Raw genomic sequence first — 24,605 nt, forward strand, 5'->3', positions numbered from 1 at the left:
GGGCCACCCATGCCCAAGTCTCCCCAGCCAACTGATAGCATACTAGCGCTGTGTCAAAGGCCGAAAAGCAGTAGGCTATATGGGCCGCATAAAACCGAAGCAACTTATGCAGAGTGGGCCGAAAGTAGGGCCTAGCTGTTCTTCTTCCCCTTCCCTCGGAGGAATAACCCCGTTTACCTTTGCGATTCATTCACGTGTGGGCGTCGAGCCGTCGATCCACCGATGCGAGGGCACGGCGAGGGAGGGTCGGTGAACAACAGAACAATTCGTGACTTCGTGTTTCCAGCAACAGTGGCGGTACTACTACTCCACCTGGCTAGCTTTTGCTCCATCGATCAGGTGCACCCAGAAAGTCAGAAACAGAGGCCTGCCGCCCGGTCCAGTGAACGTAGTATCAGCAAGATGAGCCGCGTACGTCGCCAGGTGGTAATAAATTGTTTCACGGAGGCACAACTTCTCATGGCACGGGAAAGATCGATGGACATACTGTATTCACGAACGCAGACGCAGGGGCACGGCACGGGCAGCTTCCCTGCGACTCGCCGGTGGTGCACGCACGTGGCCGCACGTGCGCGGCAGCGCGAGCACTCCCCCATGCGCATCTGCAGGCCGGTTGCCTGCCGCCGGTGGCCGGGGATTGGCGGGGCCGAAGCAGCGGGATGCGGCCACACACTTGGTTCGATGCTGCCGTTTTCCCATGTGAACTAGCGGGTCACCCCGCAAATTGCGCGATTAGACTTGTACATGATTTATATTCTTTGTGTATGTTTATCTTTATTTTTTTAATTGATTTATGTATGTTCTGAATGATTAGATAGGTTTAAATTGAACAAATTTCATAAAGCACACATTTTGTTGCTATGGTATCACAACCACACTTAACACCAATTCTTTTCGTAGAACCACGACTCTTAAGACCATTTTTCTCAAGTGACCCCAATATGCTAGTTTAATGGGTTTGACAACATTCCTGACATGTGTGGCCCACATGTCATAAGGCACATGCAAGTCAAGATCGGAAGAAGTTGGGGTAAATTAGGGGGAGAAAAGGAGAGGGTTAGCGGGTCAAGTAGGGTCTGACATTGACCTTGTATGTGACATGTGGGTGTGATTTTGAATTTACTTGTTTAAATTTATATCACATTACATTGTAGATTAAGTAGTCATTACATGTTTTCAAAAGAGTTGTATTTTACTAACACTGTCTACAATACTGAAGTGTTCAGGTTGCACATGTAACATATGTGTTTTTGCTGCACTTAAATTTGCTTAATTTAAAAGGTTTTCTTTTAGACATCAATTATAGATGTATAGTTTTTAAATCCTTGGTATAGATAATGCAATAAACATTCCATTTTATCCGGCCCGATTTGTATTTCTTACTCCCGTCATCCCTTGGCATATACAACTTTTCCGAATTTCTTTTAGCCGCAACGCACAACACAAAATCTCCCTCATTCTGTCATGCTGCTTCCAGCAGATTGTAGCATGTGTCCAGTTGCGGCCGTTTTCGTGGAATTAATTGGTGCACCTGTGGTAGATCGGCTTCCGGCTAGCGTTTTGTGCGAGTTTGTTGCTACCGGTAAACAGCGCTGATCGGCACTCGGATTTTCACACCGACCAGCATCTCGAGTAGGATTGTATTTTATTTTGCTTCATTCTTGTTGTATTCAAAGACGTTAAGAGATCCAAAGAGGTTTTGTGTTGTATTCGAAGACAATCAAGACCCAATTGACTATGGGATATACTGTGCCGTGATTGGTTTCCTTCAAACTTATATGCTAGGTTAAATATCCACGATGAAATCTTGACCGTACGGTAATTTTTGCATAATCTAGACCATAAAATTTCTGCTACTTTAATTCTATATAATTATATTATAAAAATCTAAATTGTACGTTAACTTTTGCAAAATCTGGACACAACATCGAAAAGAGAAAAACACTGACCTTTTGGTAATGGCGTCGAGGGCCACAGCGGCGGCTCCAGCGAAGGGCGGAGTGGGGACATGGCATGGCAGTTGCATCGGAGGGAGTGTGGTCGCAGTGACAACGAATAGCGATTGCGGCGGGTGGCAAGGTCGCCGCGACGGTGCGATGCGCGCGGCCAGTGGAGGCGATCATGCCGTGGACACGGCGAGGCAGCGGCACCCGCGGGCGCTGCAATGTGCTGCATGCGGACGTTTAGATGCAAGGAGATTGTTTACCAAAAAAGACGAAGTAGAGAAAAAGCAACGATGGTTTTCCGTGATATGCAGCGCAGGCTGCTTCCTTCCTGGACTCTGATCCAAACATCCGAATAAATCCAACTCTGATCCAAACACTCGGACACATGCATGCCCATGTCCGTATTCTTGTCTAATTGCGATGCAATCACACGTATATGTCATGTACGGCTGTACATGCCAATAATAACTGTTTTAGTTATATAATAGATCGATAAATCTGGATCATAAGATTTCTGCTATTTTAATTAGATATTAGATTAAGCCGGCCCGGACCAGTCCCACCCCCGCCCCGGCACCGTCCTGCCCAGAATGGGTACCCCTATCTGCAACAAAACCTCTTTGCTTACATGGTCAGGTGGTGTATATGTCCAATTTGCAGAACGCAAAGACCTTTTTTAGCTGCTGTTTCCTGCTGGTGGTTGTCCAACGTTTGCAAGGAGAAATCAGAAATCCAATCTTGGGGTAGATAGGCTTGAGAAAAATCTGAATTCTGAACAAACTCTGGAATTGACCGCCCTAAGTAAAACCTTTGATAAATCTCCACACCAAATGCGTACGGCGTACTAACGTGGGTCAGATATCGGATTCATCTGCTCGGAGTACTATCCAGCAACCTCCAAGAATTTCCTGCGTAGGTACGATCATTGTACCGCGTCAAATATTTATTCGCCGAACAGAAGCAAAAAAGCGTCTTTCTCTTGCCACGAAATCCGTCAGGGACAGAGGCAGTCGGCCGGCCGTACTGCAATGGGTAAAACGAAGCTTTCGGTTTGCAAAGTACGTATTACGTACGTCGGCACGCACGGATCGACCGTCCAAAAAAGAGGCCCGAAACGAGGTGCAAAGAGATGAGACACCAGGAAGAAAGAAAAAGAGAATCCATCCAATCCAACAGCGCCGGACCAAAGAACATTTTAACAGCGCGGTGGTTGGATCCAATCTCTCGCAGTCACCACCACCCAGTAGCCCCACGCACGCACAGACTACTACTACTGCCCCCGCCTGCCACGGTAGCCGACATTGAAAAAAATCCAGTAGCTGACACTGAAAAAAAGTTCACTAGCAGCAGCAGCAGCTGACATAGTATAGCCTTTCGCGTAATGCCGGCCAGTGACTGCTCGTTGTCACGATATGCTGTAAAAAGAATTCGCGAGCATCGGCAGGGAGCATCTGTTCTGTTCTGTTCTGCGGTGAAGTGCGGAAGTGCGAGAGGGGAGAAAAGACCAATTTACGGCAGCTGCGTGTTGAGTGTGAGTTATTCTTCTCTCACGAGATTCGCATGGTCACGTGCACCTTTCGCTCCCCTGCGTAAGTACTAGGCCAGGAGCTAGCCAGTACGTGCTAGTTCGGTTGGGCACGCCCAAGTCGTGCCACTTTGTGCGCACCAGCGACCCCGCGTGCGTGCGAGACTGCGAGCATGCCTTCCTTATCATATCATTTCATCGATTCGCATTGCCACCACAGGGGCATCATCATCATCGATCTTGCTCGCCTCAACACAGACAAGATTGGAAAATCACATGCAGCTCAGCTTGAGATTAACAATCTGATATTCTAGGAACACCCTTGTAGCATTGCATTACAAGGAGTAAAAACTCTATCAAGGAAAAAAGTCTAAATAACAGAGAAGAAAATGGAAAACAAACTCCCTAGCTAAGCTAGTACAGGATTTATCTCTAAGCAAACTTGAGAGCTGGGAAATGGAGAGTCTAAATAGCAGCAGCAGCAGCAGCAGCAAGCATACAGGTCTCAGGAAAAGATAAAATTAAATCCGGAGAAACATCGAACTCCCTAGCTGAAAAGAAGAAGAAGAAGAAGAAAAATTAGCTGTTCCTCTTGCTGAAAATTATTCCTGGGCTAAACGAATCAATCCTAGCTCGCAGGCGGGCGAAGACGGCGTCCCTACCGGTAGCTGTGGTGGTGGCCTATGCGGTTGCGGAGCAGGAACTCGTCCGCGCCGGCGATGAGCGGCCCGTCGAACAGCAGCGGGCTCGGCACGTGGACCTGCAGCCCCGGGTGCGGCTGCGGCTGGTGGCCATGGTGGTGCAGGTGCTGCTGCTGCTGTGGCGGCTCCTTCTGGCGCCGCAGCTCGACGACCTTGCGGTGGGAGTTGGAGTGCCTGGACGCCTCGAAGGTCGGGCTGGCCGCCGGCCGGTACTCCGGCACCAGCCTGCCGGACTTGTACCGCACGCCGCACGCGTTGCACAGCGTCTTGGGCCCCAGCGGCCCCGTCCTCCACTGCGGCGTCTTGTCGGTCTCGCAGTGCAGGCACCGCCTCCCTTCCGCCGCAGCCATGGCCGCCGCTGTCATCGGCGCTGCTGCTGCAGGAAGGGGATCCTTCTTCTTGGCAGCCTTCGCGGGCTTCTTCGCAGGGAAGGGCGGGAAGGCAGTGCCCGATTCAGAAGGCGAGATGACCGCGGAGGCCGGGGACGGCGGCGAGGCCGGAGCCGGCGGGAGCACGAGGAGCCTGGAGGACCAGTTGCAGGGAGCCACGCGGGACCGCTTGCTGCGCGCCTTGCCTGGCACGGGCACAAGCGCCGGCTCCGAGTGCAGCGCCCCACCGGCGCCAGCGCCGGCGCCGGCGCAGGCGGCAAGCTTCGGCGCGGGCGCGCGCGGGGCGGCGGCCGGCAGCTGGGACGAAGGGAAGCCGGAGATGAGCTGCAGCTTCCGGAGGTCCTCCGTGGGCAAGTTGTCGTCGCCCATGTAGTTGGACACCCATTCCAGCTCTGCTAGCTGGTCATACTGCGTTGAGACAAAATTTCACGGCGAGGAAGAAGAAGATGAAACAGAGAGACGAATTCAGTCAGTCAGTCAGCAATGGGCAATCAATCAACAACTCTTGGGACTACTGATTACTAGTACTACTGGAAATTATTCGGTATCTGCAAAGTGGGGAGAGCATTTAGGACGTTGCTATTTCTGGCCTCCCGGGTTTTCATCAGTTGCTATTTACGGGAGATGTTGCGTTTCCCTTCATTCGTGGGGGGCGTTTTCATGCGGATTGACCGCCTCCTCCTCCCCCTTCCAGGAAACGAAAACTAGTACAGCTAGCCGAAATTCGAACGAATTCCGGCGTAAATTCGTGGAAAGAAAGATGAAACGCGAAATTAACATACGAGAGGACAGGAACTTAAAACGGGGGAGGCCTTACCGGCTCGCATAGCCCGCCGGAGAAGTCGCCGTCGGCGAGGCCGGAGAGGGAGTTGTTGCCGCTGTCGACGGCCGTCACCGTCGACGAGTCGCCCGACGCGTTCCCGGCCTCCCCGCAGCCTCCGCCGCCGCAATCCCCGTCCAGCCCCTCCGCCGCCGCCGCCGCCTCGTCCCCCTCCTCCTCATCGCACGGCAGGTCGAGGAGGTCGTCTACGAGGAAAATCTCCCCGGCGTCCTTCTTCTCACGGGCGCCGCCCGCCGCACACTCCGCCGCCGCCGCCTCCATCCGCTAATCTCCTCGCAGTCGTCTCTCACGGGAACGGAAAACAAAATTCGTCCTCGAGTGGATTTCTCTTTTCCGCCTCCTCGCCCCGGAATTTTCTGTCTGATTTTTCTCTGCGTGCGTACGTGGAGAGGGAGGCGGAAATAACGCGAGGCGGAGAGAGAGTAGGGTTTTAATTGGGAGGCGTTGGCGTTGGAGAGCGGAGTGGAATAGATAGATAGATAGAGAGGTCAGGTCAGCTTTGGAGGACGATTCTTCAGGAGTAAATAAAGCCACAGCCAGCCGCTCCACCGGGGTGTCAAAAACCTGGACGATTTTGAAAGCTTGTTAATATTTGGGTTATCTCGTATTTATAGGAGCATGAAAGAAATCTCAAATTTATTGTTGCCCGAAGGACGACAACTTTATGTGATCAGAATGAGCTCATCGACGGGTTGTCAACTGAGTGAGCTCGAGCCGAGGAACATATGGCCTGCACCGTTGGGTAGTCAAAAGTTGAGCGATTGTAGTTTATTGTTGCGGGAAAGATGAGAGATCTATTAGGTCAACCTGCGCTCATCGTCGGGTTGTCAACGATGCGATCTCGGGCTGAGAAACGTGTGGTCACTGTCAGGTAGTCAAAAGTTGAGTGATTGTAGTTTATTGTTGCGAGAAAGACGACAGATCTATGAGGTCAAACTGCGCTCATCGTCGGGTTGTCAGCGATGCGAGCTCGAGCCGAGAAACGTATGCTTGGCAGCGTTGGGTTGTCAAAAGTGAAGCGGCTCGGAGTTTATTGCTGTGAGAAAGACGACAACTGCATGATACCAACCAGTGCTAATTTGTCAGGTTGTCAACAGTGCGAGATCGAGCTGAGAAACGTATGGTCAGCAACGTCGGGTTGTCAAAAGCCTAGCGCCTCAGTGTTTATTGTTGTTGGAAAGACGACAATTGTATGAGATCAACTTGTGTTAATTGTCGGGTTGTCAATAGTGTGAGCTCGAGCTGAGAAACGTATGCTCAGCATCGTCGTGTTGTCAAAAGTTGAGTGGCTTGGAATTTATTGTTGTAGAAAAGACATCGGTTCTATGAGATCAAGCCATGCTCATCGTCGGGCTGTCAACAAGCCGAACTTGAGCCAAGAAATGTGTGCTCGTCGTCAGGTTGTCAACGAGTCAATCTCGACGCGCTCGTCTCAAACTCGTTATAACTCAAGTTGACCGTGATCAATTAGTAATTCTCATCAAAGTTGAAGTATTAGGTAACAAACTTCCCGAAATCAACAATGATTAAAGTAAAAGGTGAGATAAACCAACAAAAATCTATTTCAGACTTCCCGAAATCAACAATGATTAAAGTAAAAGGTGAGATAAACCAACAAAAATCTATTTCAGACAATAAATAAACGTTGAGATAATTGCGCGCGAGGATCTCCCAAGTGGGTAGAACATGAGTAACTAGACGCGGAGAGAATCTTTAGTACTCCCTCCGTTTCATAAGGATTGACACGGTTTTAAACTAGCTCTCTAGTCTAAATCCGTGCCAATTTTTATGAAACGGAAGAGTAGCATTTAGCAGCATCAGTAGTTTGTTGCGATAGGAAGAGGAATAAAAATTTGATGCTTGCATATAAGAGGAGAAGGGGGAGACCGGTGGATTGCTGAGTCAGGATAGTCAGCATTGTATCATTTATTGTTTCCCGAAACATTATACATCGGTCTCTGCATCAATCGACGCCTCAAGCTCGACCCACGAAGGGCATCCATCAAACATGTCGACCATTTTTCACAACTATGTTAGTGGCATTCGTTACATATAACATTATCTGTATACAAGGTATCTGTAATATTTTTTTTACAAAAATAAAACGTTTGACCATAATCTGTTGACTTTCGATTGAAACGTGGAAGCGGCATGAAAAAAAATCTCGCGCGGTTGGACCATCTGGGGTTGTGCACCTGATCAACGGAAGGCATCACCTAGGGAAAGTAACTTCACAAGTTTACATCCCCACCATCCTGTCTCCATCAAATTTTGTACCGATAGCAAAACTCACCTACCACGGTAAAAAAAGAAGAAGAAGAATCCTGGACGTTTGGCCATGGAGCCTTTGCAACACGTTGAAAAGCATCGCAAACAAGAACTGACGTCCGAAAGCAAAAAAAACAGTTCAAAAAACAAAAAGGAAAACTGACGTCCGAGATATCGCACACGTTAGCCGCCCAGCGAGGCGCCTCCGTGGAAGGCGCGCACGTCACGGACCCCGCTCTCGTGCTGCCACGCACGCACCACGTGGGCCGCCCCGCCGCTGAGCCGCTGAGGGCGCCGCTCGCCGTCGGATGCGTGCAGCCCAACGCGTGGCCGGCATCGGTGTGGGATATTAGTGGGCTGCGGGCCGAGATGATGCAACAACATGGAGGGCCAGCCCGCGCGCCGGCGTCCTGCGAGAGATCATTGATCCCGAGGTGGATTGGCCCTGGGAATCGTGCCACGTGACAGCGCTGTTGCCGGTTTCGTTTTCTTGGTATAAAGTTTTCGTTTTCTTCGTAAAACTATTAATTGTTTCGTGTCCTCGGGCGGTAGCTAGGCACACCGGCGGGTTAGCACGCACCTAAACCTAGACGGCACATGATTGAATCATTAGCTTTAAAAAATCGTGAACGAAAGAACACTTCTTTAACTTTTCACCAAGATTGCCCATTTTCACTCGTTAGACCTAGCTAGTACAGTAGTACCACTCCAGTTTTACATGTTTATAGATAATGTTATACTCCCTCCGATACTAAATTGTTGTCGAAATATTACATGTATCTATACGTTTTTTAAAAATAGTTACATCCCTATTTGGACAAATTTGAGTCAAGAATTTAGTATCAGAGGGAGTACGTAGTACAATTATTTGTTGTTTTTTTTGACAGAAAACCACTGGGTAGTTAACTAATCTTTTATACCCTGACCTCTTTTATACCCTGACCACGTATACATGGTGGTAAAATCTGTCCTAACAATGATCTATTGAAATATTGATTTCAGACAATCAAAAATGTTTTCTCATTGATCTTCCTGATAAAGATATTGGAATCCTCCTGCAGTTGTCAGACTCCTGCCCCTCCGTCAATCCCAACAGTAGGATACACGAGAGCCGAATACATTATTCCGCCCACGGGCTCCACGGCCCAGTTTTGAAGCGATGGGACGGGTGCAGTGGGATCCCACCAGCCACGTGAGTCCTGCGTGGAGCCGGCCGGGCTCGCACGGCACAGACGTCCGACGGGACACCGCTTGTATTTTGCCTTGGTCAATGCCTCACACGTACTCCTATATATTATACGTCGCGCCATCCCATCCTATCTAGTACTCCTACATACGAGAATGACGAATGCGTATATGCGTCGTTTCTTTCCCCTGCCATTCCAAGAAGCGGTGACGGTACATGACAACAGAAACAATGGGGCCCGTAAAGCTTGGTTCGGCCAGCAACTATCGCCTCATCTGGCTTATCGTCTTGTGTAAAGCTAGCAATTAGCAAAACCTTTAGAAACCAGAAGCCCACACAGCCACACGGCGTAAGTACTTTCTCCTTTTGCAAGAGTGGTTTACACGTCCACAAGTAAAGCAAAGCACATGACTGGCGGCGTCCGAGCACAGCAATCGATCGATAGCAGGGCGCCATTTTTCACCAGAGGTTTGTGTAAAAGGTGATCGAGTGCATGGCCATCGATCGATCGAGCTTGCCCGCCGTGGCATGCATGCGCCAAACTTATTTTTCTCTCCACGATGCAGTGCCTGTCCAAATGCGGAGCCCCAGCAGCCGGAGGAACATGCGCTGTCCGTAAGTAGAGTAGCATTCATGCAGCCTTACACTACGTCAAGTTTGTGTAGGATTCAACGGCGATGATTACACGATAAGCTTTCGTGCTTCATGGCGCTTTCCTTTTTTTTTGTTGAGAAAAGCTTTGCCGATTTCTTTGTTGGGGGAACGTGTGATAGAGAACGTTGCAGCCCAATAGCCTGCTGCGCAGGGATCAGCTCGAGGATATTCTTTATGGGCCCCAAATTGCAAAACGGTCGGCCCATCTAGCGACTGCCACGGAACAAGATGAACCCGCTATCAACACAACACTGAACACAGTTCTCAAAAAAAAAAAAAAGACACTGAACACTGTCCCTCTCCTCTCTTGAGTCCCGACCGAAGCCACCGGATAGCTTTACGCGTCGTTCCAATCCATGGCGCCCCCGCCGCGGCGAGACCCGAACTACAGCATCAGGCGGAAGGTGAGCACCGCCAGCAGCCACCATGTCTCCGTCCGCCACAGCTTCCTCTTGGTACCGCCACTCTCTGCACCTAATTAAACCCTAATCTCTCCTCTGTCCCCCCCCCCCCCCCCCCCCCCCCCCTGCAGGACGAGGAGCAGTGGGTCGCGGTGAGTCTCCGCCCGGCCAATTTCCTCCCGGGCGTGGCAATAGGGTTCCTCCTGGGCATCATCCTAGACCTGTCCTCCTCCTGGAGATCCAGGTTCAGCTTCGCGTCGGCTCCGGCGTCACGAGCCAACAAGCGGACGGGCGGTTCGGTCGCCCCAGGCGAAGAACTTAAGATGGTAAGCTGGACTTCGAAATGTTCTGCAGGATTGTGCCTAAATTTCTAGTACAAAAGGACCCATGCACATTCCATGCATGATTAATTGGCTCCTGGCCCTGAATGCTTATCATCTGGGCTGTGTTTTTTTGCTTTCTTCATGACTTCGTACCCTGAGGATAAGGAAATGCCTGTGTATTGTTACACATCAACAAATCACATTACCTCAACATTGTTATGTTGTCACGCTCCATGACACACCCTTGGCTTTGCAACAGTTCTCGGTTGAGCTTTTCCATGGGTAGAATTGGGAATTTTTTATGGAGGGCAACATCTTGGACGGATTTGAATTTGTGGGGTTGGAGTCGATGAATGAGGAGGACAATTACACTGGCATGTAGGTTTTACCGTTTGACCAACAATTTGAGATGGCCCCACATGTAAAGGATGATGATGAGAATGTAAACAGACTGTTACCACTGGTTGATGTCTTTATAGGAGTGAAGAATGCTGGATCGCCTGAACTGTGTTTACCAAATACTCTTTGTTTTCTGTTGGAATCCCTCGATTCTAGATTTAAACTTGTTTTGAGTTTGGGCACTGTGGTTTGCAGGTTTTAGTCGTGCGTCAGGACCTGAAGATGGGTGCTGGAAAAATAGCATCTCAATGTGCACGTAAGTTCATTTCTTGGATTCTTTGTGTAAGCATTTGTTTCTTGACACGTCTCTTTATGTTGGACCTATCCTGGCCCAGAGACAGTAGTTTGCTCAAATAGAACTTATTCCTTGCCCATTCTGCAACAATCAAAATCTAGCCAGAGCAACTCTAGTTTAAGTATGTACGAAAATGGAATTCAGTAGATAGCGGCTATTTGGTGCACTGAGTAGTAAATTTTTAAGCAAATGTGCATCTTTATGCTTTTAATTACTTGCAATCTATTTTCTTTGCAGATGCAGCAACTGGCTTGTACGCGGATCTGTTGGCAAGGTGCTAATGCAGTTTGCAATCTTGCTTCATTAGGTAGTTCTAGTTAAAGGATGTAGATTATTTTCTCCATAAAATTTTAGCTTGCCTAGGGACATGTAGAGCTGGATTGATAATGCAGGGCTGGATTGACAATAGTCCAAATACTGGTACGTATTGATTGGACTTGAAATCTGTTCCTTGTTTTAGTACCATGCCAGTTTTGCTAGCTTTATTTCTGCATGGAAGTCAGCATCATACTTTTCTTGCATCAAAGTCTGACAAACCTAGCTATCTTTCCTGAGTAGGTGTTGAATTTAACTTTGAGTTATTATGCTACTCGTAAGTATTCCATCATCCATAGGTGGGGAGTCTCCAGAGCATAATCTTAAAAAAGTCTTACTTATGATGCTGGTTATGTTTTCATTGAAGACAAGCCTTTTCAAACAAATAACGATACAGTAGATGCAAGTTAAGATTTAAATAAGGAACAATAATTTACGAAGTAACTGGACAGAAAAGAGAAGCTGATAAATCAAAAGGGTCTGACCTAATTAGTGCTCTTTCTTATCAGGACCACATAGTATATTTTCTTAACAAATAAAAAAAGAACTATTGTACTGCATGAAGTTTGAAATGTACTAGATTCGTAAAACTCTGGCAAGATTAGGGGTGCTAGTCTCATGCAGCTATTCGCCTACTTTCCACATTGAAGATTTTTCCCGTCATCATTCCTTTGCAGCAACCGGGTTCTTTTGAGACAATGGGAGCAATTCGGACAAGCTAAGATTGTTCTGGCTTGCAAGAATCAACAGGAAATGTACGTCATATCTTTCCCAGGACGTATGTTTCTTTGAACAATATTTGCTGGATTATGATGTAGCCTGCCTTTTTCCCTCATTGTGTATTATCAGGAACAGGATAAAGGAAACTGCAGAACACCGAGGTATCCCAACTTTTGTTGTTGCAGATGCAGGGCGTACTCAGGTTTGTTTTATGCTTTATGACTCTGCCTATATTGATATATCGGATTATTTTCCATCTGTGTTGGTCTGTGTTGGTGTCACTTTGGGAGGACAAGTCAGTTATCTATTGAGCTGTAAAAGCAGCCCTCTTCAGGCTTCTGACAATTCAGCATTCGTAGTGATACTGGATGTCTGTATCTGAATAACTCTTGAGTAATTGTTGTAGGGTATATTTCTTACTGAAATCATGTTCTTTGTTGTTGATTTTTAAACCACATTTATCCATCAGGATGTTCGTATTTGTGCTATTGTTTATGCAACAATTCAAATCCAGTGATTTCATTTATTTTAACAATTGCATTGTAGCTCTTTCAATGCATAATAAAATGAATAACGGAATTTATTGCATCAAAAATAAATAAATAAATAGTGGCAGCTATAATCAAATGACTGTGATGCATTTACCCTGATCATTACTAATTCTCATTCTGTTTGTAGGTACTGGCAGGATCTAAGACAGTTCTTGCAGTAGGACCAGGTTAATTTCACAATCAGAACTATGTGTTTTAATCTCTTAGACACTATCAGGGGTTTTCACGAGTCAGAATTTCCCCTTGTTAATTACATTGTCCTAATTCGGTCAAAAGAACATGATCCTCATGCCCTGTATGGAGTATGGGCCACAGATAGAGCGATCTAACTGTTATCTGGTGAAGCCCACTAATTATTTCATCTTTAGCACTATGCTAGAGCATAATATCGCATGCTGTTGTGGTGCAGGGAGGAAAGCCGACATAGATACAGTTACTGGGAAATTGCGTTTACTGTGAGCTGCATTCGACATGGTCAGTCCCAGTCCTCTGTTCTTCCTGGTGTTGTTCTTCCAAAATATCAGCCTTTTGTCTTATGAATTTCGAAAGGGCTTGTGAATATTCACTAATTTTTAGAACCCTTAAAAAAACTTGGTAGTATCTTCACGAAAAGAAAAGAAAACACTGATGGTAACCAGAGTGTTCTTGATGCAAGTTTCATCTTCATACTGCCTTAGACAACAACAATATCTGCTAACCTTGGGCTTTTCTCTTCATTTGATTCCAGAGCATTCATCGGAGTTCAACTTCGATGTTCTCCTGAGTAGAAGGCCAGGATCAGTTTACTTGTGTTTGTGTGCTTCGAGGATTCTTACTTTGGTCTTTCATATCAGGGCAGTATCTTATGTTTGTGGGCTTGCTGTTGAAGGACAGAATACTTTCGTTGTACCCATTTCTCATGTTAACAAGAAAGTGATTCCGCTGATCCAGCTCTAGAGTGCTTGATTAAAATGCTATCAACCTTTTTCTCGTCCACTTGATGCTAGTGCATAACAGCCTTTTTTACCCTGTTTGCGCCACTGGACAAGTGTTTGTAATTTCAAAGTAGGTTATCGTCGCTTTCCAAGTAATGGATCCCTTGCACCGTGTGCCCAAGAGGAAACGTCAAACATGTGTACTTCTCGGCCATTTGGTAGCCCCGTCTTGTCAAACACTCTTGGCATTTCTAGTTGCGCATCTCTATTCCGGATGTGTGAACTTCAATCTTCAGTTTTCTCGTCAAGTGTTACATATCGGATTCTTGTGTTATGTCAGATTCTTTTCATAATCGTGCAAGCAGTAAAGTGAAATGGAAGATTTACTGAAAATAGTTGGGCTCCGTCCACAAATTGGGAGGAGATATTCTGTTTGCTTAAAAATTATGCTCGTCTGCAAACTAAAATAAAAATCCTCTACTCAAATACGTGTATTCCATCTTTCTTTCCCTGTTGCCAAATTTTTACATTTTTTTGAGCGAATTTTACATCTTATTTAAAAACTGACTTGAATGAGTTCGGGCTGGACCGCTGGAGTTGACGTGTTGCAAGCATCGCAACTCGCAAAGTCACAGACAGGGAGGCCCAATAAAAGCAAACCACACGGAGGCCGCCCGAGTTTCGCAACGGACACCCAGCCCGGTCGCGTCCCCGCTCCTACCCTCCCCTGCTCCACGGAAGTCAGGGCAGGGTCCAAACCCTCAAACCCCGCGCCGCGCCGCCGCCCACATGGCCTCCTCCTCCTCCCGCTCCCCCGCCGCCTCTCGCCGGGGCGGCCGCGCGGCGCGGCAGTCCCCGTTCTTCCGCGACCTGGCCTCCCCAATCCCGTCGCACCGCGGCGCCGCCTCCCGCTTCGCCTCGGCCAACGCCGCAGCGAACGCCACCCCCTCCGCCACGCCGCCGCCCCCGCCCCTCTTCACGCTCGACGACCGCTTCGCCGCCGCCGACTTCTCCCCCGACCCCACCGCCTCCGACCTCCTCCCCGTCGCCAACTCCCCCTCCCCACGCGCCGCCGCTGGCAGCCGCTCGCCGTCATGGGACCACTCCCGCGGCAGGGTCTCCGCCCCCGGGTCCCCCATGGATGGGGTCGTGGAGCCGGCCCGGAAGGACCTGCTCGCGCTGCCCCCGCCGTCGAGTCCTTGTACTCCTCCTCATCCTCCTCCCACCGCGGAGGCACAGTCGCCGGTCACCCCGGCGACGATGACGGCTAGGACGGAGCCGGCGGCGAGCGAAGGGAAAGTAGATGCTGAGGAGTGGGTCACTGTATTCGGGTGAGCAAATGATGCGCAGTTCCTTACTTAGTCTGTAGTGGTTTTGCTGCTGTACAGGCGTGTATATACATGGTCGATTCAGCTCCGGAGATCATAGCTTAATGCTTGTAGACTGTGCCGGATAAGTTAGAAATCATAGCTTTTCTTGAACAATTGTTTGTTAAAGCCAAATTTTGGGTCCTTGTATGATAAATTTGGTTTCTTGGTGTTTGCTGTTTCCCCTCGTGCAGATTCTCCCTTAGAGATACCAACCTTGTCCTTCGGGAGTTTGAGAAATGTGGTGTAATATTGAGACATCACTCTGGTCCACGAGACGGTAATTGGATCCACATATTATACCAGGTAATGATATCCTCAGTTTCTGACACTGCCATTTTTTGCTTACCTTCGGCTTTCCTGTATTTATGTTTTCCAATCAGTCATACTGACTTACTGAGTAGTATTACGTAAGGTTGCTTTGTCGCTTAGTGGCGGCTTAATTGGTAGTTGCCAGTGAATTGTGATGCTACATAAACTTATTTAAGCCCCTTTATAATTTGAACCCTGTGCATTCATGGTTTTAAGCCGAGATTTCATGGCCGTTCACAATCTTTTGATTCGAAACATAACGGTTTTCCAGTTCAATTCATGTGATGAATGACCATACATGGTTCTACTCAAATTATGCTTGGTATAATTCTGATTACACTACATGGTTTTACTCAAATGATATTATTTCTTTCACTCTTTGTTAAATTCTGTAAGATGGATGGTGCCTAAGGTTGCATTTTCTTAAAAGAGTTTCAGTTAATGGCATGCTATTATTTTACTATGCACACCGAGTTATGTCCTCATATGTGTAAATACTACAGTATACGGTTCAGTTGTCTTTTCAACATGATTATACAGTTATGCTAGTCCTTAATATAATATCCTGTTCACTTTTTAGCATCACATGGTCCAGTATAACACCATAGGAAATGTTCTTCTACTCTGTACCTTTTTTTAAATATCTCCATATTCTAGCATAATCTATCTCTAAGCCTTTAGTCATAATGAAATTTCTAAAAAGGTTCCTCTAACGTGTAATTGCTATGGGATTTGTTTACGGTGCCCTTGTGATGCCTGAAACTTTTGTGAGCATGCATGACCTCTTGGCTGTAAGACATTACAAAGCAAAAATTTTGTATTATAATGACCGAGGGGAAGCTTTCTGATTAAATTACCAACTACCATTGTCTTTCTCATAAAGTTATTAGGCTTTATCTGAAGAACTCTTGAGCAAACCTTTTGGTATTGACTAGTTATTGTTGGCACTGGTACTGTGGTAGTTTTGTTTCATATAATCAGATTAAGAGCCTGTGTAGTCACAATCGCTTCCACCTTTATGGATCTTTTTCTAATTCGTTCATACAGTTGCAGAAAAATCCATTTTGCTGCTTTCGTTGATTTTTTTCTGCAGTTAAATTCCCACACCCTTGCTGTTATCACCGTTCTGCAATTTACAGCCTTTCTCAGACAAACCATTGTTAGAGTTCTGCTATGTGCATGCAGCATGTGACCTTTTTCTACATTGTTGGTGTGGCAATTCATTTTGTTGTTGTTGCCAAACAGCTATTCATTCATTTGGTCTTATTAGTTCTTAAGCTGACAGTTATCTTTATTGTACTTGGTCTTGAAGCATTCTTACGATGCCCAGAAAGCCCTTCAAAAGAACGGTATCCAACTAACCAGTGGTGTCATAATTGGAGTTAAGCATATTGATCCAATGCACCGGCAGCAGCTGGATGATAGGCTCACTGGTATCAATCAAGGAGGCTTCATGATTTCCTTGCCTTCAAAATCACTTGTCCTGAAGAGCACAGGTGTATCAGACCAGTTAGGTGCCTTGCCACGTCCATATGATCCGAAGTCTAACGCAAATGTTATCAGAGATGCAGGACGTCGCGCAACAGGTAGCGTTGCCGCACCAGCAAAATCAATTGTAACAAATGTGATGGATATGATATTTGGTATCTAGTTTGCCAGCTTGGGAGACCTTATTATGATATTATATACATTCAGCCTGTGGCGTTTCCTCTGTCAGTGTCTCTGCTAGTGAGCGAGAATGTCATAGTGCGAGAGGTCCGGGAGCACGTTTGGGAGAACTGGAAGAGTGGGCTTCTTTTTTCTGTTGATGTAACATTTATAATGTGCCATTTTTCACGTTTATATTATGATCTGCTAAGATGTGAGCGGTTGTTCTTGTATGCCGGTGAATGCTAACAAGAGCTGTACTGCTGTACTACAGCTCCAACATTAAGAGAAGATTTCAACATGTATTTATTGTGATCGCTGCAATATACAGATGGTTTGTTGCCCTCTGAAGCCAAGGGGCAAGGGCTATGATTTGTTTTGTTTTTTTTTTGTGCGTGGGAAAGGTTTTGCTCTTTAGCAACAGTAACAAATTTATGATAAAATCGAATGGTGAAAAAAAAAACTTGTTTTAAACAAGGCGACTGCTGGGCTCGAATTTTCGCATTGGTTTTAATGTAATGTGGCACATTTTGATGAGTTTTTTTTTGGCTTAGGGATTTCGATTAGATTGTTGGTTTCTTTTGCACAGCGATATTTTCTTGTGGCAGTGAGTTGCAGCCTTCTGATTGGCTAGTTTCCTTGGGAATATGTCACCGGGCCAATCAGAAGACAGACGGCGTCTTCAGCTCCTGGGGTCAACAGTGCATGAACTATTAGCCGTCGATGAAAAAGACACCAACGGCTTTGATTACCACTTTATATATTTTTAGTAGTACGAAAAGTAAAGCTCCCTCGAATTTACCTATTAGACCTTATCCTTTTCGTGGTAGCACATTTGATTTTTGTGACTGAAAACTAGAGATGTTGGTTGGAAAGAGAGAAGAGATTTTCCTGAGAAATTATCATAAACATGGTTTCTAAAATGTGTTACTCCGTACTATTAGAAATACAGTTCCTGACTGGTAAAAAATAATCGAATGATAAGAAAATACTCACACAAAGCATTTTAAGTAGGATAACACTCGAAATACTACTATCCTCAGGGTGTCATTCACAAAAATTGCAATAAATCCCGACACTGGACTCGACTGGGTTTCGCGATCGCGAGGTCTTCGTCTCCGCCTGGGAACGCTACTGGGATTTCTCCGTCCCACCCCCTTCCCTCCACTCACAGCCGAGATTCGGCAGCAATGGCGGAGCCCGAGCCAACCACGGCGGCGGCCGCTCCCGCTCCCGGCCGCCTCCGCAACGCCTTCGGCGGGGTGCTGTGCGCCTTCACCCTCCTCCTCATCGGTGTCCTCGCGTTCTCGATCCGCCTCTTCTCCGTAAGATCTGATCCACCCCCAACTCCTTCAGATCCAGTTCGAATAGCGTCCTCGGAATTGTGTGTGGCTTAGGCGTTTCCTCGTTTTGGCGCCGCAGGTGATCAAGTACGAGAGCGTGATCCACGAGTTCGACCCCTACTTCAACTTCCGCGTCACTCAGGTTGGATTGCTTGGTTCCATTTTTTTTTTGTTGGTTTTGTTCTGGATCAGGTGGAATTTTGTTCAACTCATAGGGGATTGCAATGTTATGCTGTGCCTTGTGACTCTTGAGTGTTGGCGTCGCAGGGTTCTGGGTTTTGGAAATTGACTGTCGTCTGGTAGATTTCGTTTTCAGTTGCATGATTGGTTGAAGTTTAGAGCAAGCAGATACTTACCATAGGAACATGAGTCTGGCTTGATGCAGTTATGCGTGGTATTTGTTCTAAAGTTTCCCCATCTGTGCAGTTTTTGTCGAAGAATGGAATTTATGAGTTCTGGAACTGGTTTGATGATAGGACATGGTAAGAGTCACACATACAGCTGAATCACTTAATACTGTGCAACTTCTTTGTTGTGGAATGTGTAAGACAAATGCATGGCTGATTTCCTTTCTGTTGCTTCTGCTTTAGGTATCCCCTTGGTCGTGTGATTGGTGGCACTGTGTATCCTGGGTTGACATTGACAGCTGGAAGCATTTGGTGGTATGTTACCAACTTACCATAGGAACACTCTCACTCTCCTCCCAATTGCTCAAAATGTGGCTGAAATATTTTATTGTTCTACTAGGTTGGTAAACGCTCTTAACATCCCATTGTCGGTGGAGACTGTTTGTGTGTTCACCGCTCCAATTTTCTCAGCAAATGCTTCCTGGGCTACTTACCTCTTGACAAAGGTTGCTTTTCCACAGAAGCATGCGCTCTCAGCCTCTCACACTAGTTACTCGTCTGGAAATTCTGTGCTTATTGATGTATCCTTTTTCTATAGGAAGCAAAGGGCACTGGAGCTGGATTGATGGCAGCTGCCATTCTGGCAATGGTATATTACAGTAGCAACCTTCTCCTCACACTTTTGGCCAGAAAAATTTCAGCTACAGGATTTGTGTTCTTGATTAATAGATATTTTCAGTTTAGTATGTCACGTCGAAACTGAAAGTATGAATTCCTTATTTCCTTTGGATGAGGCTAGAGATGTTGTTTGGTAATTTCAGCTTTACCTACATTTGGGTGGTGGACATAGAAGTGTGGATTGTGGAACAATTTTTCATACCATTTCTGGTTTGATTTTGGTATGCCAAGCTAATATTTCTAAAATCGTCGAGACTGCTAAATGAATGAAATTGTGTTAGCTTACACACAAAAATGCTGATACAATTAGGTGGTAACTGCCCCAATTGAGAAGTACTCTGGTGAGGTCCTGCAACATATTTATACAGATTCTGAAATCCAAATGTGGCGCACGTTTAAACAAAAGCAAGATGTTCAACTTATTGCTATTTCTAAGAATGCTGCATTACCTATATGTGTGATCTTGCTTTCTCTAACCATATTGTATCATCATTCATTAATCAGAACCAGAATGTTGTCGTCTCTTGACATTGTTACAGGTCCCTTCGTATATCTCAAGATCAGTTGCAGGTAGTTATGATAATGAAGCTGTAGCAATATTTGCCTTGGTATTCACGTTTTATCTTTATTTAAAGGTAATGGTGCATGGGATGCCTCTTCATTTGACTTCTTTTTACCATAGCGTTATGGCTGACTTGTTTTCAAATGATGTAAAGACACTGAATACAGGATCCCTCTTTTATGCAACACTCAATGCTCTATCATATTTCTACATGGTAAGCATGTTGATTTTAACCTATATTTTCAAATGAATATTATAATCATCTACCTGCTGTTTCCAGGTCTGTTCTTGGGGAGGCTACACGTTCATCATAAACCTTATTCCAATGCATGTGCTCTTGTGCATTGTAACTGGTCGTTATTCTTCACGACTTTACATTGCATATGCACCCCTTGTAAGTACATAATCTTACGCTCTTGTTTCTTGAATTTGAACACAAAAAAAGGGAGTGATGCTAACTGGATATGTCAGTTGTACTTACTATTTTTCTGGAAAGGATCTCATCAATTAATTATTCTGCAGGTTATATTGGGTACACTTCTGGCGGCCTTGGTACCTGTGGTTGGTTTTAATGCAGTATTGACATCTGAGCACTTTGCATCATTCCTGGTACCTACATTCACGTTATTATGCATGTGTTCCCACCTTCTGGGGTTTTTAATTCAGCAAAATAATATTGAATGAATTGACACATGCAATTCTCATGTTTCTTGAAACTTGTATTTCAAAATTGGAGTTCTCTTGAGTTGTTGAATTTTAAAAATGCTGCAAAAATAGACTTCAACATAGCGTCACAAAATGTGATCACCGGAATTTTCCTTTTGGACCAAATGAAAACACTTAATTCACTTCTTTCCCGGTTCATCTATAATACGTGCACAATAGTAGACTAGATCAAGTTAGTTGACTTAATTCTACTTCTTGTTTGCGAAATTGAAAACTGAGAACATGAAAAGAGAAATCAACAGTATTGCAGCAATTAAAACCCGAACCATTCGAGGCACAACTTGAGAGCCTTTATTTAAGAGGTTGGCAGCATTACCTCATCTCCAAAAGATATGACTGCCAGTGATAATCACCAGCATATGATCAGAAGTACCGTGACATCTACCAGAAGTCACCTACTACGATCTGCTTTTAATGCAAATTGGTGGCGGATAGCAAGCATGGAGATTCCTGGAAGTTTACCACCATTTTGCCTCTTCCTTCTGTTTGGTCGTAGTTGAAATCATCCCTTGGATTCGCCTCGATCTCAGTATAGTGATACACCTGTTGCCATCTTGAGGGCGGACACGATAATCTCCATTTTCTTGCACGTCTGTGTTTGATAATATTTGTACAACTGCATTGGGCAGGCGGACTAAGTTATGCTATCGATAAAAGTGTAACAACCCCATTAAAGAAGAAATCTATAACCACTCAAGTCCCTCTTGTAACTTCACTAAATTGATAGTGGTGCGGAAAATGCAATAACTACTCTTTATTTTATTGATAACGGAGTACTTGAATTGCAGGTGTTTATAATCCTTCATGTGGTTGCTTTTGTGTATTATATCAAAGGACTTTTGACTCCCAGACTGTTCAAAGTGGCTATGACCCTTGTTATAACTGTTGGCTTGTAAGTCTCTGGCCTTATCTCTCATCTAGAATGTGCTAGGCACTAAAATTCTAGCTAAGTTCAGACCTTGAAACTAGCAAGCATCAACTCCTCAAATCTAAACATTACTTTTTGTTGAATTGGTAGCTCCTTATTGACTATATGTTAATAGAGAGATTCTTTGTGCAGGGCTGTTTGTTTTGCAGTAGTAGCTGTACTCGTTGCGTTGGTGGCATCTAGCCCAACAAAAGGCTGGAGTGGGCGCAGTTTGAGTCTACTTGACCCGTAAGTTCTGTGGATCTTATCAAATAAAAACTCAGATATTCTGCGAATAATAGAGTTAGGCAACTGTGCTGGAAATGATAACATAACTAGCTATGCCTATGTCTTTAGGTTTTGAAGTTGCTTACATAATTGTACTTTTGACACTCTATCTTTTGGACAAAGGAAAACAGTTTCATCAATTAGTACATAGTTAGGTCCTTTTTATTCTTAGTTTCTTCTCTATACAGAGTCATATTAGAGTGTTCTTGCTCTTTTTTTCTTCCTGTGTCAATAGCTGCAACTTTATTCTTGCTTTTCTGACAGAACCTATGCAAGCAAGTACATCCCAATCATTGCCAGTGTCAGCGAACATCAACCCCCAACCTGGCCCTCTTATTTTATGGATATCAATGTGCTGGCCTTCTTGGTTCCTGCCGGGATAATTGTAAGCAATATACCTTTTGAATTCGAAGTGAATTAGAATCAGACCAAGCCCTAATTAGTCACTTCTTGACATGATCTGCAGTCATGCTTCTTGCCATTATCCGATGCAAGCTCCTTCATGGTCTTGTACTTGGTCACTGCAGTCTATTTTTCTGGAGTAATGGTAAGAATATGTGGAATAGAATTCATGTATAGTCCTACGTTTATTAAATATTTATTTGATAACTTCCAGTTATGTTCATTGTCTATCAGGTACGGCTTATGCTTGTCCTCGCTCCTGCTGCATGCATTCTATCTGGGATTGCTCTGTCTTCAGCTTTCGATGTCCTCACACGATCTATGAAATTTCAGCTATCAAAAGTATTTAATGATGGCTCTGCTGTTGTACGGTTGCTTCTTCCTCTTCTTTTTTGTTCTGTCTGAATTGAAGTACCTAATATCTCATTGAACAACTTATTGACAACTCGTTTCTTCTGAAACTAAGTCAGGGGATAGTATTGCAGAGGGTTCTACTGCTAGTAATGACACTAAAGGTTCTAGCACTAGCACGGTCAATACAAATTCCGCGAAAATTGAAAACAGGACTGAAAAATCTGAAAAACCATCAAAGAAGAACCGGAAGAAGGACAGAGAAGTGACAGGAAGTGTTCCTGTAAAGCCTAAAAAGGAAAAGAGACTTTCAGTACTGCCTCTGGAAGCGTCTGTTGTGGGTACTTTGTTACTGATTGTGTTAGGTGGTTTCTATGTGGTAAGTTCACTCCCTTAGTATTACCAGAAAGAACGTCTCTTTATAGAACGAGAGGCACCTTAACAATGCCACTTTTGCAGGTCCATTGTGTTTGGGCTGCAGCTGAAGCATACTCTGCACCTTCAATTGTGTTGACATCTCGTTCACGTGAAGGACTGCATGTATTTGATGATTTCCGTGAAGCTTATGCATGGCTGAGCCATAACACAGATGTAGATGACAAGGTATGCTCGCGCACCCCTGTCTTCTACTCCTTTTATTATGCGAACTGTCTGTTCTTACAGTAAGATGTTCTGCTGCAGGTTGCATCCTGGTGGGACTATGGTTATCAAACAACTGCTATGGCTAACAGGACTGTGATTGTAGACAACAATACCTGGAATAACACCCACATAGCAACAGTTGGTACAGCGATGTCATCTCCAGAAAAAGCAGCATGGGAGATCTTTGATTCTTTAGATGTCAAATATGTGCTTGTTGTGTTTGGAGGTTGGTGCTTTATGGACTTATGGCATGACTGGTACCAGCCATCACATCACAGTTCACAGATATATGACACTGGGTGTTTATTTTACAGGGCTTGTTGGCTACCCTAGTGATGATATTAATAAGTTCCTTTGGATGGTTCGCATAGGAGGTGGTGAATTCCCTCACATCAAAGAACCAGATTATCTTGTGAGTGTGAATTCCTTTCTTCAATGGTGCCCTGCGTAGTGAAATATCGACCTTGTATATTGCATGCCATTTCTGATTTCTTGTGTTATGTTATTGCCAGAGAGATGGTCAATACCGTGTTGATTCTCAAGCAACTCCAACTATGTTGAATTGCCTCATGTACAAGCTTTGCTATTACAGGTTTGGTGCACAGAATTCAATAGGACAAGTTCAGTCAGCATCACTACGCATGTTCTTTTGACATTTGTTTTCCCTTTGTTCCCTTCAGGTTTGTTGAGACTGATGGCAAAGGCTTTGATAGAGTAAGAGGATATGAGATAGGAAAGAAGCATTTTAAGCTAACACATTTTGAAGAGGTATTGTGATCCTATTCTTCTTCCCATTAACTAAAGTTGATTTTGACCCCCTTTTTTTACTCTGTCCTCTGCTTGGTATTTACCTATCGCCGTTGTGAATAAAGGTTTTCACTACGCACCATTGGATGGTCCGTATTTATAAACTGAAACCTCAAAAGAACAGGATTCGAGGCAAGTTGAAGAAGTTGAAATCTGTAAGTTTGTCAACCTACTAATATTCATACTTGCACTTTCTTAGCCTATCCTCAACAAACCTTACGATTGATTCTTACCTGCAGAGTTCCAAAACTAGTTCCACGCTTGCAGCAGGCCGAAAGAAGAACCCGTGGCAATAAAGAGAAACCCCATGTTTCGTTTACATGAAACCCGATATTGTAGCTCAAGTGCGCTAAGCTCAAAGGACTAGAACACTACAGAACTAGATTAGAGAGATCTGCATTGTTGTGCTCGGAACTTGACACCCCCTGATATGTTTTCTTGGAACCAGCCAGAGTGCTGAAGACAATTTTTGATATGGACAAGAAACGTTTCTTGTCTCCCCTTCTGGGACACAACAGGCCGTGTCAACTTTCGCTTGTCAATACTGGAACATGCCCGTTGTGATTTAATTAGTTTGTTTTATGCATTGAATTGCTGTGGTTTTGGGGACCCAGAAACGGTTGCTTCTCGTTAAGTTTTAGTTTAACCTTTCTCGTCCGGAGTCCGGACCTGCGCAAAGTTTAGTATGTAGCGCTCGACGGCTAGCGCTTATCCGGGAGAGAGCACTTCTACTGCAGTTGAGAGCGTTGGCAGCAGCTTGCATCAGACTGCAGCGCGGAGGAGACTTGCTGAGTGCAT

General features: G+C 45.3%; 3 protein-coding genes across 5 annotated transcripts; 2 read left to right on the forward strand and 1 right to left on the reverse strand.

Moving 5' to 3' along the window:
• Positions 1-3,735: 3,735 nt before the first annotated feature.
• LOC100826121 (GATA transcription factor 12) lies at positions 3,736-5,924 on the reverse strand. Its single transcript, XM_003565980.4, has 2 exons — positions 5,379-5,924; positions 3,736-4,969 (listed from the first exon to the last, which is right to left on the reverse strand). Exons 1-2 carry the CDS (start codon positions 5,661-5,663, stop codon positions 4,130-4,132), a joined length of 1,125 nt encoding a protein of 374 aa, XP_003566028.1. The 5' UTR covers positions 5,664-5,924; the 3' UTR covers positions 3,736-4,129.
• A 3,830-nt stretch (positions 5,925-9,754) lies between these two features.
• On the forward strand, positions 9,755-17,082 carry LOC100823982 (probable peptidyl-tRNA hydrolase 2). 3 transcript variants are annotated; one of them, XM_010232849.3, is made up of 10 exons: positions 9,755-9,914; positions 10,043-10,237; positions 10,829-10,889; positions 11,166-11,202; positions 11,921-11,998; positions 12,093-12,165; positions 12,642-12,681; positions 12,924-12,969; positions 14,990-15,101; positions 16,420-17,078. In XM_010232849.3, exons 1-10 carry the CDS (start codon positions 9,867-9,869, stop codon positions 16,756-16,758), a joined length of 1,029 nt encoding a protein of 342 aa, XP_010231151.1. In that variant the 5' UTR covers positions 9,755-9,866; the 3' UTR covers positions 16,759-17,078. The 3 variants fall into 3 exon arrangements, with proteins under 3 accessions (XP_010231151.1, XP_003568075.1, XP_003568076.1); XM_003568027.4 differs by lacking the exons at positions 14,990-15,101; positions 16,420-17,078 and adding an exon at positions 13,242-13,522 and having other exon boundaries at positions 12,924-12,988; XM_003568028.4 differs by lacking the exons at positions 9,755-9,914; positions 10,043-10,237; positions 10,829-10,889; ... (3 more) ...; positions 12,642-12,681; positions 12,924-12,969 and adding an exon at positions 14,107-14,759 and having other exon boundaries at positions 16,420-17,082.
• A 772-nt stretch (positions 17,083-17,854) lies between these two features.
• LOC100824594 (dolichyl-diphosphooligosaccharide--protein glycosyltransferase subunit STT3A) lies at positions 17,855-24,398 on the forward strand. The gene is made up of 23 exons (XM_003568029.4): positions 17,855-18,079; positions 18,177-18,239; positions 18,524-18,579; positions 18,688-18,759; positions 18,845-18,950; positions 19,043-19,093; positions 19,662-19,757; positions 19,839-19,898; positions 19,965-20,078; positions 20,207-20,293; positions 21,199-21,302; positions 21,471-21,566; positions 21,870-21,990; positions 22,072-22,152; positions 22,242-22,373; positions 22,474-22,737; positions 22,818-22,961; positions 23,040-23,226; positions 23,315-23,412; positions 23,513-23,592; positions 23,681-23,768; positions 23,873-23,962; positions 24,047-24,398. The coding sequence occupies exons 1-23, from the start codon at positions 17,945-17,947 to the stop codon at positions 24,101-24,103; spliced, it is 2,382 nt and encodes a 793-aa protein (XP_003568077.1). The 5' UTR covers positions 17,855-17,944; the 3' UTR covers positions 24,104-24,398.
• The last annotated feature ends 207 nt before the right edge of the window (positions 24,399-24,605 follow it).

The sequence above is a fragment of the Brachypodium distachyon genome, chromosome 2, assembly GCF_000005505.3.
Source record: "Brachypodium distachyon strain Bd21 chromosome 2, Brachypodium_distachyon_v3.0, whole genome shotgun sequence".
NCBI classification, from domain to species: domain Eukaryota; kingdom Viridiplantae; phylum Streptophyta; class Magnoliopsida; order Poales; family Poaceae; genus Brachypodium; species Brachypodium distachyon.

Excerpts from the sequence above, each read along its gene's own strand:
- LOC100823982 (XM_010232849.3), top strand. The coding sequence starts at position 9,867 with ATGGCGCCCCCGCCGCGGCGAGACCCGAACTACAGCATCAGGCGGAAG. Across the intron at positions 11,999-12,092 it reads TGCAAGAATCAACAGGAAAT|GAACAGGATAAAGGAAACTG; the intron begins GTACGTCATATC and ends GTGTATTATCAG. Across the intron at positions 12,166-12,641 it reads CAGATGCAGGGCGTACTCAG|GTACTGGCAGGATCTAAGAC; the intron begins GTTTGTTTTATG and ends TTCTGTTTGTAG.
- LOC100824594 (XM_003568029.4), top strand. The coding sequence starts at position 17,945 with ATGGCGGAGCCCGAGCCAACCACGGCGGCGGCCGCTCCCGCTCCCGGC. Across the intron at positions 21,991-22,071 it reads TGGTTCCTGCCGGGATAATT|TCATGCTTCTTGCCATTATC; the intron begins GTAAGCAATATA and ends CATGATCTGCAG. Across the intron at positions 23,963-24,046 it reads AGTTGAAGAAGTTGAAATCT|AGTTCCAAAACTAGTTCCAC; the intron begins GTAAGTTTGTCA and ends TCTTACCTGCAG.
- LOC100826121 (XM_003565980.4), bottom strand. The coding sequence starts at position 5,663 with ATGGAGGCGGCGGCGGCGGAGTGTGCGGCGGGCGGCGCCCGTGAGAAG. Across the intron at positions 4,970-5,378 it reads CCGGCGGGCTATGCGAGCCG|TATGACCAGCTAGCAGAGCT; the intron begins GTAAGGCCTCCC and ends GTCTCAACGCAG.